Here is a 15415-nt window from a genome sequence, read left to right as displayed (position 1 = left end):
AAGATCGCCGATAACACTGATCTGTTCTATGTCCTATACATAGAACAGATCAGTATTAGCAATCATGGAATTGCTATGAATAGTCCCCTATGGGGACTATTTAAGTGTAAAAAAAAAAAAAGGAAAAAAATGTTAAATTAAAAGTTAAAAAAAGTGAAAAATCCCCTTCCCCAATAAAAAAGTAAAACGTCCGTTTTTTCCTATTTTACCCCCAAAAAGCGTAAAAAAAATAAATTTAATAGACATATTTGGTATCGCAGCGTTCGTAAATGTCCGAACTATTAAAATAAAAGGTTAATGATCCCGTACGGTGAACGGCATGAACGTAAAAAAAAAAAATCCAAAATTGCTACTTTTTTTATACATTTTATTTTAAAAAAAATTATAAAAAGTGTATTAAAAGTTTTTTATATGCAAATGTGGTATAAAAAAAAGTACAGATCATGGCGCAAAAAATTAGCCCTCACACCGCCGCTTATACGGAAAAATGAAAAAGTTATAGGTCATCAAAATAAAGGGATTATAAACGTACTAATTTGGTTAAAAATTGTGATTTTTTTTAAGCACAACAATAATATAAAAGTATGTAATAATGGGTATAATTTTAATCGTATTGACCCTCAGAATAAAGAACACACGTCATTTTTACCGTAAATTGTACGGCGTGAAAACGAAACCTTCCAAAATTAGCAAAATTGCGTTTTTCTTTTTAATTTCCCCACCAAAATAGTGTTTTTTGGTTGCGCCATACATTTTATGATATAATGAGTGATGTCATTACAAAATATATATAGTCCTTAAGGCCAAAATGGGCTGAGTCCTTAAGGGGATAAAGGTGTACTCCGGGATAGAAGAATAGGGTATAAGTGTAAGATAGGTTTTTCTATCCCCAAGTACTACTCAAATTTACAGTAAGGCCTCATTCACACTACAGTGATAAAGGGGTACTCCGCCAAAGGATAGGGGATAAGGTGTCTGATTGCGGGGGTCCTGCCGCTGGGGACCCCACCGTCCTGTGTGCAATGCGAATTTCGCTCCATGCCGGATGACTGGTAATGCGGGGCGGAGGCTCATGATGTCAATGACTTGCAGTGAGGGGGCGTGGCCGTGATGTCACGAGTGGGGCGTGACCGTGACATCACGAGCCTCCGGAGCTGCACCCGACGCTGCAAACGAACACCGGGTGTAGCAGGGAGATCGCGGGGGTCTCCAGAGCTGGGACCCCCGTGATCAGACATCTTATCCCCTAACTAGCCTTTGGATAGGGGATAAGATGTCTAGGGGTGAAGTACCCCTTTAAGACTCAATGCTGTACAGGTCAGCAATACGTATAGCACATGATGGGCCTCCACTCTATTTCTATGTGCACCAGTATTGAATCAAGTCTCTGTTCTGTATGGCGCCGCCGGTGTCCTTGCCTGACCCACAGTAACTGTGTGAGAACTGACCGAGCGATACATTACTTTACGGTATAGGTATTTATAGAAACATTTAACCAATTTACCAGCGTTCTAACCACGTCTTAAACAAAACCTCCACAAATCATAATGAGGAGCCAGACACTGCGTTCTGTCAGCCGGACAAGGCTCCGAACAATGGGATCAGTATGGGATTCAGTGGCAGGCGGTTGGATACGACTGACAAGACATCAGTTTGACAGAACTGGGTTAAAGGGTCAATCACTTGTGTAATTGAGGTCTCATGGTCAAATGCACCTGATGAATACATAAGTGACTGCACCCCTCACATTTTTGTAAATATTTTATTGGACCCTTTCCTGTGACAACACTAAAGAAATGATGCTGTTACAATGTAAAGTAGTGAGTGCACAGACTGTATAACAGTGTTTAATGTTGTGTCCCCTTAAAATAACACAACACAGCCACTAATGTTTAAACCTTGGCAAAAAAAGTGAGTACACCCGTAAAGGGGTACTCCACTGAAAGCATGTTATCCCCTATCCAAAGGATAGGGGATAAGATGTTAGATCGCGGGGATCCCGCCGCTGGGCTGCCGGGCTTGCAGCTTCCGCGTTCATGACATCACGCCACGCCCCCTCCATTCATGTCTATGGGGGGGGGCATGACGGCTAGTACATAGCCGTCGCACCTCCTCCCATACATGTGAATGTAGGCCTGTCATCGCCAGTCATCGCCAGTCATCGGGCACGGAGCGGAGTTTGAACCAAATGACAGGGATTCCGCAGCAGAGATCGCGGGGGTCCCCGGCGTCGGGACCCCTGCAATTAAACATCTTATCCCCTTACCTTTGTATATAATGTGGGGGGGGGGGGGGGTGCTCACTTATGGGAGATACTGTATATATAATGTGAGGGGTGGACTCCCTTATGGGATATACTGTATATATAATGTGAGGGGTGGACTCACTTATGGGATATACTGTATATAATGTGAGGGGTGGAGTCACTTATGGGAGATACTGTATATATAATGTGAGGGGTGGACTCACTTATGGGATATACTGTATATAATGTGAGGGGTGGACTCACTTATGGGAGATACTGTATATATAATGTGAGGGGTGGACTCACTTATGGGAGATACTGTATATATAATGTGAGGGGTGGACTCACTTATGGGAGATACTGTATATATAATGTGAGGGGTGGACTCACTTATGGGAGATACTGTATATATAATGTGAGGGGTGGACTCACTTATGGTATATACTGTATATATAATGTGAGGGGTGGACTCACTTATGGTATATACTGTATATATAATGTGAGGGGTGGACTCACTTATGGTATATACTGTATATATAATGTGAGGGGTGGACTCACTTATGGTATATACTGTATATATAATGTGAGGGGTGGACTCACTTATGGGAGATACTGTATATATAATGTCAGGGGTGGAGTCACTTATGGGAGATACTGTATATATAATGTCAGGGGTGGAGTCACTTATGGGAGATACTGTACATATAATGTCAGGGGTGGAGTCACTTATGGTATATACTGTATATAATGTGAGGGGTGGAGTCACTTATGGGAGATACTGTATATATAATGTGAGGGGTGGAGTCACTTATGGGATATACTGTATATATAATGTGAGGGGTGGAATCACTTATGGGAGATACTGTATATAATGTGAGGGGTGGACTCACTTATGGGAGATACTGTATATATAATGTGAGGGGTGGACTCACTTATGGGAGATACTGTATATATAATGTGAGGGGTGGACTCACTTATGGGATATACTGTATATATAATGTGAGGGGTGGACTCACTTATGGGAGATACTGTATATAATGTGAGGGGTGGACTCACTTATGGGATATACTGTATATATAATGTGAGGGGTGGACTCACTTATGGGAGATACTGTATATAATGTGAGGGGTGGACTCACTTTTGGGATATACTGTATATAATGTGAGGATTGGAGTCACTTATGGGATATACTGTATATAATGTGAGGGGTGGAGTCACTTATGGGATATACTGTATATATAATGTGAGGGGTGGACTCACTTATGGGATATACTGTATATAATGTGAGGGGTGGACTCACTTATGGGAGATACTGTATATATAATGTGAGGGGTGGACTCACTTATGGGATATACTGTATATATAATGTGGGGGGTGGACTCACTTTTGGGATATACTGTATATATAATGTGAGGGGTGGACTCACTTATGGGAGATACTGTATATATAATGTGAGGGGTGGAATCACTTATGGGAGATACTGTATATATAATGTGAGGGGTGGAATCACTTATGGGAGATACTGTATATATAATGTGAGGGGTGGACTCACTTATGGGATATACTGTATATAATGTGAGGGGTGGACTCACTTATGGGATATAGTGTATATAATGTGAGGGGTAGACTCACTTATGGGATATACTATATATAATGTGAGGGGTGGACTCACTTATGAGATATACTGTATATAATGTGAGGGGTGGACTCACTTATGGGAGATACTGTATATAATGTGAGGGGTGGACTCACTTATGGGAGATACTGTATATATAATGTGAGGGGGGGACTCACTTATGGGAGATACTGTATATAATGTGAGGGGTGGAGTCACTTATGGGAGATACTGTATATATAATGTGAGGGGTGGAGTCACTTATGGGATATACTGTATATATAATGTGAGGGGTGGACTCACTTATGGGATATACTGTATATATAATGTGAGGGGTGGACTCACTTTTGGGATATACTGTATATAATGTGAGGGGTGGAGTCACTTTTGGGATATACTGTATATGTAATGTGAGGGATGGACTCACTTTTGGGATATACTGTATATGTAAAAGGAGGGGTGGACTCAATTTTGGGATATACTGTATATGTAAAGTGAGGGGTGGACTCACTTATGGGAGATACTGTATATATAATGTGAGGGGTGGACTCACTTATGGGAGATACTGTATATATAATGTGAGGGGTGGACACACTTATGGTATATACTGTATATATAATGTGAGGGGTGGACTCTCTTATGGTATATACTGTATATATAATGTGAGGGGTGGACTCACTTTTGGGATATACTGTATATATAATGTGAGGGGTGGACTCACTTTTGGGATATACTGTATATATAATGTGAGGGGTGGACTCACTTTTGGGATATACTGTATATATAATGTGAGGGGTGGACTCACTTATGGGAGATACTGTATATATAATGTGAGGGGTGGACTCACTTTTGGGATATACTGTATATAATGTGAGGGGTGGACTCACTTTTGGGATATACTGTATATATAATGTGAGGGGTGGACTCACTTATGGGATATACTGTATATAATGTGAGGGGTGGAGTCACTTATGGGAGACACTGTATATATAATGTGAGGGGTGGACTCACTTATGGGAGATACTGTATATAATGTGAGGGGTGGACTCACTTATGGGATATACTGTATATATAATGTGAGGGGTGGACTCACTTATGGGAGATACTGTATATATAATGTGAGGGGTGGACTCACTTATGGGATATACTGTATATATAATGTGGGGGGTGGACTCACTTTTGGGATATACTGTATATATAATGTGAGGGGTGGACTCACTTATGGGAGATACTGTATATATAATGTGAGGGGTGGAATCACTTATGGGAGATACTGTATATATAATGTGAGGGGAGGACTCACTTATGGGATATACTGTATATAATGTGAGGGGTGGAGTCACTTATGGGATATAGTGTATATAATGTGAGGGGTGGACTCACTTATGGGATATAGTGTATATAATGTGAGGGGTGGAGTCACTTATGGGATATACTATATATAATGTGAGGGGTGGACTCACTTATGGGAGATACTGTATATAATGTGAGGGGTGGACTCACTTATGGGAGATACTGTATATAATGTGAGGGGTGGACTCACTTATGGGAGATACTGTATATATAATGTGAGGGGGGGACTCACTTATGGGAGATACTGTATATAATGTGAGGGGTGGAGTCACTTATGGGAGATACTGTATATATAATGTGAGGGGTGGAGTCACTTATGGGATATACTGTATATATAATGTGAGGGGTGGACTCACTTTTGGGATATACTGTATATAATGTGAGGGGTGGAGTCACTTTTGGGATATACTGTATATGTAATGTGAGGGGGGGACTCACTTTTGGGATATACTGTATATGTAATGTGAGGGGTGGACTCACTTTTGGGATATACTGTATATGTAAAGTGAGGGGTGGACTCACTTTTGGGATATACTGTATATGTAAAGTGAGGGGTGGACTCACTTATGGGAGATACTGTATATATAATGTGAGGGGTGGACTCACTTATGGGATATACTGTATATATAATGTGAGGGGTGGACTCACTTTTGGGATATACTGTATATATAATGTGAGGGGTGGACTCACTTTTGGGATATACTGTATATATAATGTGAGGGGTGGACTCACTTTTGGGATATACTGTATATATAATGTGAGGGGTGGACTCACTTATGGGAGATACTGTATATATAATGTGAGGGGTGGACTCACTTTTGGGATATACTGTATATAATGTGAGGGGTGGACTCACTTTTGGGATATACTGTATATATAATGTGAGGGGTGGACTCACTTTTGGGATATACTGTATATAATGTGAGGGGTGGACTCACTTTTGGGATATACTGTATATAATGTGAGGGGTGGACTCACTTTTGGGATATACTGTATATATAATGTGAGGGGTGGAGTCACTTATGGGAGATACTGTATATATAATGTGAGGGGTGGAATCACTTTTGGGAGATACTGTATATAATGTGAGGGGTGGACTCACTTTTGGGATATACTGTATATAATGTGAGGGGTGGAGTCACTTATGGGATATACTGTATATATAATGTGAGGGGTGGAGTCACTTATGGGAGATACTGTATATAATGTGAGGGGTGGACTCACTTATGGGAGATACTGTACATATAATGTGAGGGGTGGACTCACTTATGGTATATACTGTATATATAATGTGAGGAGTGGACTCACTTATGGGAGATACTGTATATATAATGTGAGGGGTGGACTCACTTTTGGGATATACTGTATATAATGTGAGGGGTGGACTCACTTTTGGGATATACTGTATATAATGTGAGGGGTGGACTCACTTATGGGATATACTGTATATATAATGTGAGGGGTGGAGTCACTTATGGGAGATACTGTATATAATGTGAGGGGTGGACTCACTTTTGGGATATACTGTATATATAATGTGAGGGGTGGAATCACTTTTGGGAGATACTGTATATAATGTGAGGGGTGGAGTCACTTGAGGGATATACTGTATATATAACGTGAGGGGTGGACTCACTTTTGGGATATACTGTATATAATGTGAGGGGTGGACTCACTTTTGGGATATACTGTATATATAATGTGAGGGGTGGACTCACTTTTGGGATATACTGTATATAATGTGAGGGGTGGACTCACTTTTGGGATATACTGTATATAATGTGAGGGGTGGACTCACTTTTGGGATATACTGTATATAATGTGAGGGGTGGACTCACTTATGGGAGATACTGTATATAATGTGAGGGGTGGACTCACTTTTGGGATATACTGTATATATAATGTGAGGGGTGGACTCACTTTTGGGATATACTGTATATATAATGTAAGGGATGGACTCACTTTTGGGATATACTGTATATATAATGTGAGGGGTGGACTCACTTATGGGATATACTGTATATATAATGTGAGGGGTGGAGTCACTTATGGGAGATACTGTATATATAATGTGAGGGGTGGAGTCACTTATGGGAGATACTGTATATATAATGTGAGGGGTGGACTCACTTATGGGAGATACTGTATATAATGTGAGGGGTGGACTCACTTATGGGATATACTGTATATAATGTGAGGGTGGACTCACTTATGGGATATAGTGTATATAATGTGAGGGGTGGACTCACTTATGGCATATACTGTATATATAATGTGAGGGGTGGACTCCCTTATGGGATATACTGTATATATAATGTGAGGGGTGGAGTCACTTATGGGATATACTGTATATATAATGTGAGGGGTGGAGTCACTTATGGGATATACTGTATATATAATGTGAGGGGTGGACTCACTTATGGGATATACTGTATATATAATGTGAGGGGTGGACTCACTTATGGGATATACTGTATATAATGTGAGGGGTGGAGTCACTTATGGGAGATACTGTATATATAATGTGAGGGGTGGACTCACTTTTGGGATATACTGTATATAATGTGAGGGGGGGACTCACTTTTGGGATATACTGTACACTACGGTCAATAACTGACCCAGGGAGACAAGTAGCTCAATAATAAATGAATACATAAAACACACACCCCCCATGTTTTCCACCCCAATAAAGCTTTGCTCCCTTGCAGGATTTCTATGTCCTGGTGATGCGGGACGCTCCGAGTTTCCCTCAGCTGGAGGGGAATGTCATCCGGCTGCATCGCCTGGTGGAGACGGCCGAACTCAGGTAAAATAAATCACTCTTTCCGTTGTATAATCCGCGGTAGCATTTTGTCTGAGAGTTTTACGGCTCCCTCATTGATAATACATAAACCCTTTCCCTACCCTATCTTTTCCATTGCCAACTACAGTCACAGAATCACATGGACTGCCATAGTGTTCTATTGTAGGTCTCTAGATGCTACAGAAAAGTCACACGTACTGTTACTGTAGCACAAACTACGAATATTTAGCATACATGGTGCCGAGTTCATGCAATGACCCCCCCCCCCCCCCAGGTAAAATCTCCATTGTGTAGTCTGCAAGTTGTTTCATATGTTCACACAGGACTGAAATTCTGCAGGCTTGTTGTCGATCTGTTGCAGATTTTTTGGGAATAGCCGAGTACAGTGTTAGGGTACGTTCACATGGGCGGATTTTTTTGCGGGTTTTCTGCTGCGTATTTGAAAGTGGGCGGGCTCTTCTAAGCTGTCCGCATCAGATTTTCCGCAGCGGAATTTACACTGTGGAAAATCCGCTGTAGTCCCTACTGACTTCAATGGGACTTGCGGCGTAAATTCCGCCGCAGAAAATCTGCTGTGGACAGCCGAGAAGAGCCCGCCCACTTTCAAATACGCAGCGGAAAACCCGCAAAAAAATCCGCCCGTGTGAACCTACCCTTAGGCTCCACGGCCCCCACTGTTCCGTACAAACAGAAGACTTGGGTCCCTGATCTCAAGTTCACGGGTGGCCCCAATGGCAGGACCCCCCTATCTGCCATCTGTAGCAAAATGGGCAGGTGTGAAAAATGTTATAGAATAAAAAAAATAAAAAAAATCGGACATGTTGTGTCTTCATGTGACTGCTGCAGACAATCACAAGGCTGGACATGTGATTGCTGGAGCCAAAAGTAACGGGCATGGCTGGAGGTCCGGGAAAGTGTTGGCATGAGAGTGCAGCAAATTTGCACCGAAAATGAGCACAATCAGATGCAGATTTTCTGATGGATTTCCGATCGGATTCAGGATTGGCTTTGCTGCAGTAATCCACAGCAAATCTGACTTGTGTGAGCTTAGCCTTAAAGGGGGTTATTCAGGAATAGAAAAACCGAGATGATTTCTTCCAAAAACTGCGCCATGTGTGTCACCAGGTTGTGTGTGGTATTACAACTTGGCTCCATTCATTTCAATGGAACTGAGCTGCAATACCACACACAACCTAGTGAAAGATGTAGCACTGTTTATGGAAGGAACGTCTCAGTTTTTCGTATCCTTTATAACCCTTTTAAGTGATGCAGTTAAAGCCTCCCTTAAAGGGGTATTCCGGGCAAAAACATCTTATCCCCCATCAAAAGGATAGGGGATACGATATCTGATCGCGGTGGGCCCGCCGCTGGGACCCCCCGCGATCTCCCTGCAGCAGCCCGCATTCTATACGTAGCTGCATCTGCAGTTTCAGAAACCGCAGGGATTCCGAGATGGGGACGTCACGCCACGCCCCCTCCATTCATGTCCATGGGAGGGGGCGTTGCGGCCGTTACACCACCTCCCATAGAAATGAATGGAGGGGGCGTGACGTGAAGTCACGTCCCCATCTCGGAAGCCTGGCGGTTTCCGAAACTGCAGACGTATCTACACATAGAATGCGGGCTGCTGCAGGGAGATCGCGGGGGGTCCCAGTCTTGGGCCCCCCACGATCAGACATCTAATCCCTATCCTTTCGATAGGGGATAAGATGTTTTTGCCCGGAATACCCCTTTAAGGCAATGTACAAGTAAGGCAAATATAACAGAGCACCTAGTCCAGAGAAGTGTTTCCCAAGCATTGTGCCTCCATCTGTTGCAAAACTACAACTCCCAGCATGCTGGGAGTTGTAGTTTTTCAACAGATGGAGGCACAATGCTTGGGAAACACTACTACAGAGTCTTCATAATCTGTCTCTGACCTCAAAGGGGTACTCCACCGAAAAACATTGTCTTTTAAATCAACTGGTGCCAGAAAGTTAAACAGATTTGTAAATTATGCTCCAAGGAGAAGAAAAAAAGACCGTGGCACTCACCAAGATGCTTCAAACGACTTTATTCACCGGGTGACACTGCAGGGAGACAACGGATAGACAAGCAGGGGTGCTTCTGGACCAGAAGCACCCCTGCTTGTCTATCCGTTGTCTCCCTGCAGTGTCACCCGGTGAATAAAGTCGTTTGAAGCATCTTGGTGAGTGCCACAGTCTTTTTTTCTTCTCCTTGAATCATATTCATATTCCTTGTCTTGTGGACCTGTGTTGCACCACTCCTTTGCGGACTGTTCAGCCGGTGTAGGAATCAGCTGCGTGGTATTTGAGCCCTGAGGTGTGTCTGCAGTGCCGAGGTTGTCTTATGCAGCTCTATAGATTTGTAAATTACTTCTATTAAAAAAAATCTTAATCCTTCCAGTACTTATCAGCTGCTGTTATAATCATCAGGAAGTTCTTTTCTTTTTGAATTTCCTTTCTGTCTGACCAAAGTGCTCTCTGCTGACACCTCTGTCCATTTTAGGAACTGTCCAGAGTAGGAGCAAATCCCCATAGAAAACCTATGACAGTTCCTAAAATGGACAGAGGTGTCAGTAGAGAGCACTGTGGTCAGGCAGAAAGGAAATTGAAAAAGAAAAGAACTTTGTGGCTCATAACAGCAGCTGATAAGTACTGGAAGGATTAATATATATATATTTTTTTTAAAGAAGTCATTTACAAATCTGTTTAACTTTCTGGTACCAGTTGATTAAAAAAAAAAGTTTCCCAGCGGAGTACCCCTTTAAAGACTCCTACTGGGGGATTGTTGGTTCTCTTATGCACATAGTAATATGTATGCATCCAATGTAAGTAGCAGCTTTATAGATAAGATCTAAGATAAGGTATGTTCACACGGCGGAATATCCGAGTGGAATTCTGCTGGAATATAATATATATATATATATATATATATATATATATATACTGCCGGAATATTTCATATATCCATGTTCCAATATATATTCTGCTGCAACCGTCATTCCGCTCCAACCGTGTTTTCCGGGCGGACACTCCGCAGGTTTTATGCAGTGTGAACATGGCCTAACGCTGCCAGCCCTTCTGCAGTCCAGTCACTATCCTTAAAGGGGTTATCCATGAAAAAACTTTTTTTATATATATATATATATATATATATATATATATATATATATATATATATATATATCAACTGGCTCCAGAAAGTTAAACAGATTTGTAAATTACTTCTATAATTTTTTTTTTATCCTTTCAGTACTTATGAGCTGCTGAAGTTGAGTTGTTCTTTTCTGTCTAAGTGTACTCTGATGACACCTGTCTCGGGAACTGTCCAGAGTAGAAGCAAATCCCCATAGCAAACCTATTCTGCTCTGTGCAGTTCCTGAGACAAGCAGAGATGTCAGCAGAGAGCACTGTTGCCAGACAGAAAACAACAATCAACTTCAGCAGCTGATAATTATTGGAAGGATTAAGATTTTTTTTAATAGAAGTAATTTGCAAATCTGTTTTAACTTTCTGGAGCTAACACTCAGGAACCCCAATTTTTTTTTTAGTATGTTATTTTCTATTATTTTTGCCTTCTTTAACCCTTTATATTACCAAAGAAGAGGTCTTTATTTGTAAAATTCGGAGGACCGCGCTCACGTCACACTATCTCGTCTTCTGCATTCAGGCTCACAGATGGCAGGGCCGCTCCTTGCTCTAAACAAGTCAAGCCTCTTTTCCGACATTTCCGCCGGATCGACTCCTGCTTGCAGCCTCGGGTGGCGTTCAGGGGCTCGGATGAGAGTAAGTTTCCTATTGTAAAAATTGTAGCTAAAACAATCCCTCATAACACTGTCCATAGAGCCCCCCCCTAATAGCCGCTATCATCCCGGGCTTCTTCATTCATAAGGATGCCTTGCTCGGGCGAGCGCATATGTTATTTCAAAAGGGGGAGGATAAGCAGCTGGCAGACATCCCTGGGGGAAACATGGGGCTGGATAGTTAAAATGCGACCTGTTGGATCCTTGTATTGTCTGGGGACCTCCATAGATTGTTGAACAGACCATGAATTAGAGGAATCTGCTGGGACGCGACTGTATTTCTGCTTATTGGTACCCAAGCCTCTAGTATTCCAAGCCGCTTCCTATAAAACCAGGAGTGACTGCCATTTTATTACTCTTTACGTCATCTTGGGGAAGGCAGAGCTGACTGCTTTTATAGGCCTATTAATTCTATGTCTTATACATTGGCTTCATCAGAGCCACAATATGGCAGCCAGCCAGGCTCCACTGCAATGGTCATTTATGACCCAAAGAAGACATCACATCTGCACCAATGTCCTTAGTATTCAGGGAAGAGCATAGACGTTGCAGGTCTGGATGATGGTGGCGTATGGAAGGGGTTGGCAGTCTGAAGGGGTTGGGTATATCGAGGGTGACAAGTGCAGACTAGAACCACCAATGTCTCTCTGTTCTCCGGAGTATAAAATGGTTTTCAGGGTGGGATTTTTGGAGTGATATAAAAGAATAGAGAGGGTACATTTATAAGGGTGTGTCCCGCTTTGTTGTAGAATTATTCTCCATGTGAACAGACCAGTCTTCATTTCCTATAAAGGACTCTAGTCTTTGTATGACATGAACATGCACTTTTACGAGGTAGTTGGGGCGGGGGATAGGGGGGCACAATTCCTATTTGATCCTTTGGTTCAGCATTCTGCTTGATACTGAATCCTACTGAAGTCTGTAGATAAAAGATCCAGAGTTTAATGTTGTATGTAAGATGGAAAGCCATATATGTAGCTATGGAGGTGCTGGACGTGAGGGTGGGGTGCCAGGGGAACTGAACTTTGCCCCAGGGGATGAAAACAAAAGCTATGCCTGCTGGCCCATTTACTGGGATCACTATTTGGATACAGCCTGTGAGATAGTCTGGAGATGTTCTAACCTGGTTTATGAGGACAAGATGTCATTGAAGAGGAACTGAGGTCATTGGCCAAAAAAAAATCTAGTTTATTTTTTTATTTTTTATTATTATTAAGTTTTGTAGTATTGGGTGACCTGCTTCCAACGCAGATTTTATTTTGTTGCTAGATCCTTCCATTCCTGAGATATAGAGATTTTGGCACTTTTCCTTGAAGAGTCAGATGGGTGGGAACTATATGTCATAAAGGGGTGTGAGCCTCATATTTCCCGGCCCTCTTCTAGGGTGATTTAGGCTTGGGGGGAGGGGTGTGAATATAAATCTGAGGAGCATGAAGCAGGCTCGGGGGGGGTGAATATGAGGATGAGGGGGTGATATAGGCTCGGGGGTGTGAATATAAGGATTAGGGGTGATATAGGCTCGGGGGTGTGAATATGAGGATGAGGGGGTGATTTAGTCTTGGGGGGTGTGAATATGAGGATGAGGGGTGATATAGGCTCAGGGGGGGGTGAATATGAGGATGAGGGGTGATATAGGCTCAGGGGGGGGGTGAATATGAGGATGAGGGGTGATATAGGCTAAGGGGGGGTGAATATGAGGATGAGGGGTGATATAGGCTAAGGGGGGGTGAATATGAGGATGAGGGGTGATATAGGCTCAGGGGGGTGAATATGAGGATGAGGGGTGATATAGGCTAAGGGGGGGGTGAATATGAGGATGAGGGGTGATATAGGCTCAGGGGGGGGTGAATATGAGGATGAGGGGTGATATAGGCTCAGGGGGGGTGAATATGAGGATGAGGGGTGATATAGGCTCAGGGGGGGGTGAATGAGGATGAGGGGGTGATTTAGTCTTGGGGGTGTGAATATGAGGATGAGGGGGTGATATAGGCTCGGGGGGTGTAAATATGAGGATGAGGGGGTGATAGGCTCGGGGGGGGGGGAATATGAGGATGAGGGGTGATATAGGCTCGGGGGGTGTAAATATGACGATGAGGGGGTGATATAGGCTCGGGGGGGGGGAGAATATGAGGATGAGGGGTGATATAGGCTCGGGGGGTGTAAATATGAGGATGAGGGGGTGATATAGGCTCGGGGCTGGGGGGGGAATATGAGGATGAGGGGTGATATAGGCTCGGGGGGGGGGGTAAATATGAGGATGAGGGGGTGATATAGGCTCGGGGCGGGGGGGGGGGGAATATGATGATGAGGGGTGATATAGGCTCGGGGGGTGTGAATATCCTTATAGGTGTGAATATGAGGATGAGGGGTGATATAGGCTCGGGGGGTGTAAATATGAGGATGAGGGGGTGATATAGGCTCGGGGCGGGGGGGGGGGGGAATATGATGATGAGGGGTGATATAGGCTCGGGGGGTGTGAATATCCTTATAGGTGTGAATATGAGGATGAGGGGTGATATAGGCTCGGGGGGTGTAAATATGAGGATGAGGGGGTGATATAGGCTCGGGGCGGGGGGGGGGGAATATGAGGAGGAGGGGTGATATAGGCTTGGGGTGTGTGAATATGAGAATGAGGGGTGATATAGGCTTGGGGGGGTGAATATAAGGATGAGGGGGTGATTTAGTCTTGGGGGGGGGTGAATATGAGGATGAGGGGGTGAATCAGGATTGGGGGGTGTAAATATAAATCTGAGGAGCATGAATCAGGCTCGGGGTTAGCATATAAGAATAAGGGGGTAGAATCAGGGTCAGGGGCTAAAATATGAGAATGAGGGGGCAGAATCAGGGTCAGGGGTCAGAACATGAGGCTGAGGGGGCATGAATCCTTCAGCCTCATATTCCCACCCCACGAGCCTAAATCACCCCCTCAGATTCATATTCAAACCCCCTGAGCCTCATTCATGCCCCTCAGATTTAAATTTACACTCCGAGCCTGAATTATGCCCTTGAGATTTATATTCACACCCCCAAAACCTGATTATTGCCCCTCACAGTCACACCCCCGAGCTTGATTCACACCCCTGAAAGTCTAATCCGTATAAAGCAGGAATGGGAGGGGGCACCCAATGCTATATCATCGCAAACTATGGGTAAAATTGGTGGCAAATAGGCATGAAGTAGTTGTGCCCTTTTTCTGTTATGAGAGGGATATTGGCATAACTGGCATCATCTGCATCTAACCTTCCATGTTGCCCTGTAATAAACTATTTTGTTCTGCTGCCAGTCTTCTGCAGGGTCTACATGCCAGACCATTCCTACGTTACCATTCGGAGTCGTCTTTCTGCATCTGTTTCTGACATCCTCAGTTCCGTCTCAGAAAAACTGCAGTATTCGGAGGAACAAGGACAGAGAGAGGATCCTCTTATCCTGGTTGCTGTTACCAGTGCAGGCGGTGAGTGGTGCGGGCTCTTTTTGTGGGTCGTCTGGTGCTGAGGAATAGAGTGCTTCATGTATATGTACATAATATATATATATATATATATATATATATATATATATACAGTGGTCCCTCAACATACGAACGTAATCTGTTCC

The 15415-nt window shown here is 43.3% G+C and overlaps 1 protein-coding gene across 4 annotated transcripts in view; it reads left to right on the top strand.

Annotated features, from left to right (window-relative positions):
* The window catches only part of RAPGEFL1 (Rap guanine nucleotide exchange factor like 1), a 109606-nt gene that overhangs the window by 44424 nt on the left and 49767 nt on the right, over nt 1–15415 (top strand). For all 4 annotated transcript variants that reach the window (XM_056548933.1, XM_056548932.1, XM_056548931.1 and 1 more), the window contains 3 exons: nt 7922–8019; nt 11689–11804; nt 15105–15272. In XM_056548933.1, coding sequence (XP_056404908.1) covers nt 7922–8019; nt 11689–11804; nt 15105–15272 — 382 coding nt within the window. The remainder of the gene's footprint in view (nt 1–7921; nt 8020–11688; nt 11805–15104; nt 15273–15415) is intronic.

Source organism: Hyla sarda, chromosome 12 (genome assembly GCF_029499605.1).
Source record: "Hyla sarda isolate aHylSar1 chromosome 12, aHylSar1.hap1, whole genome shotgun sequence".
Classification (NCBI taxonomy): Eukaryota; Metazoa; Chordata; class Amphibia; order Anura; family Hylidae; genus Hyla; species Hyla sarda.
The sequence above is the reverse complement of the archived record's forward strand: the minus strand, read 5'-3'. Positions and strand labels throughout refer to the sequence as shown.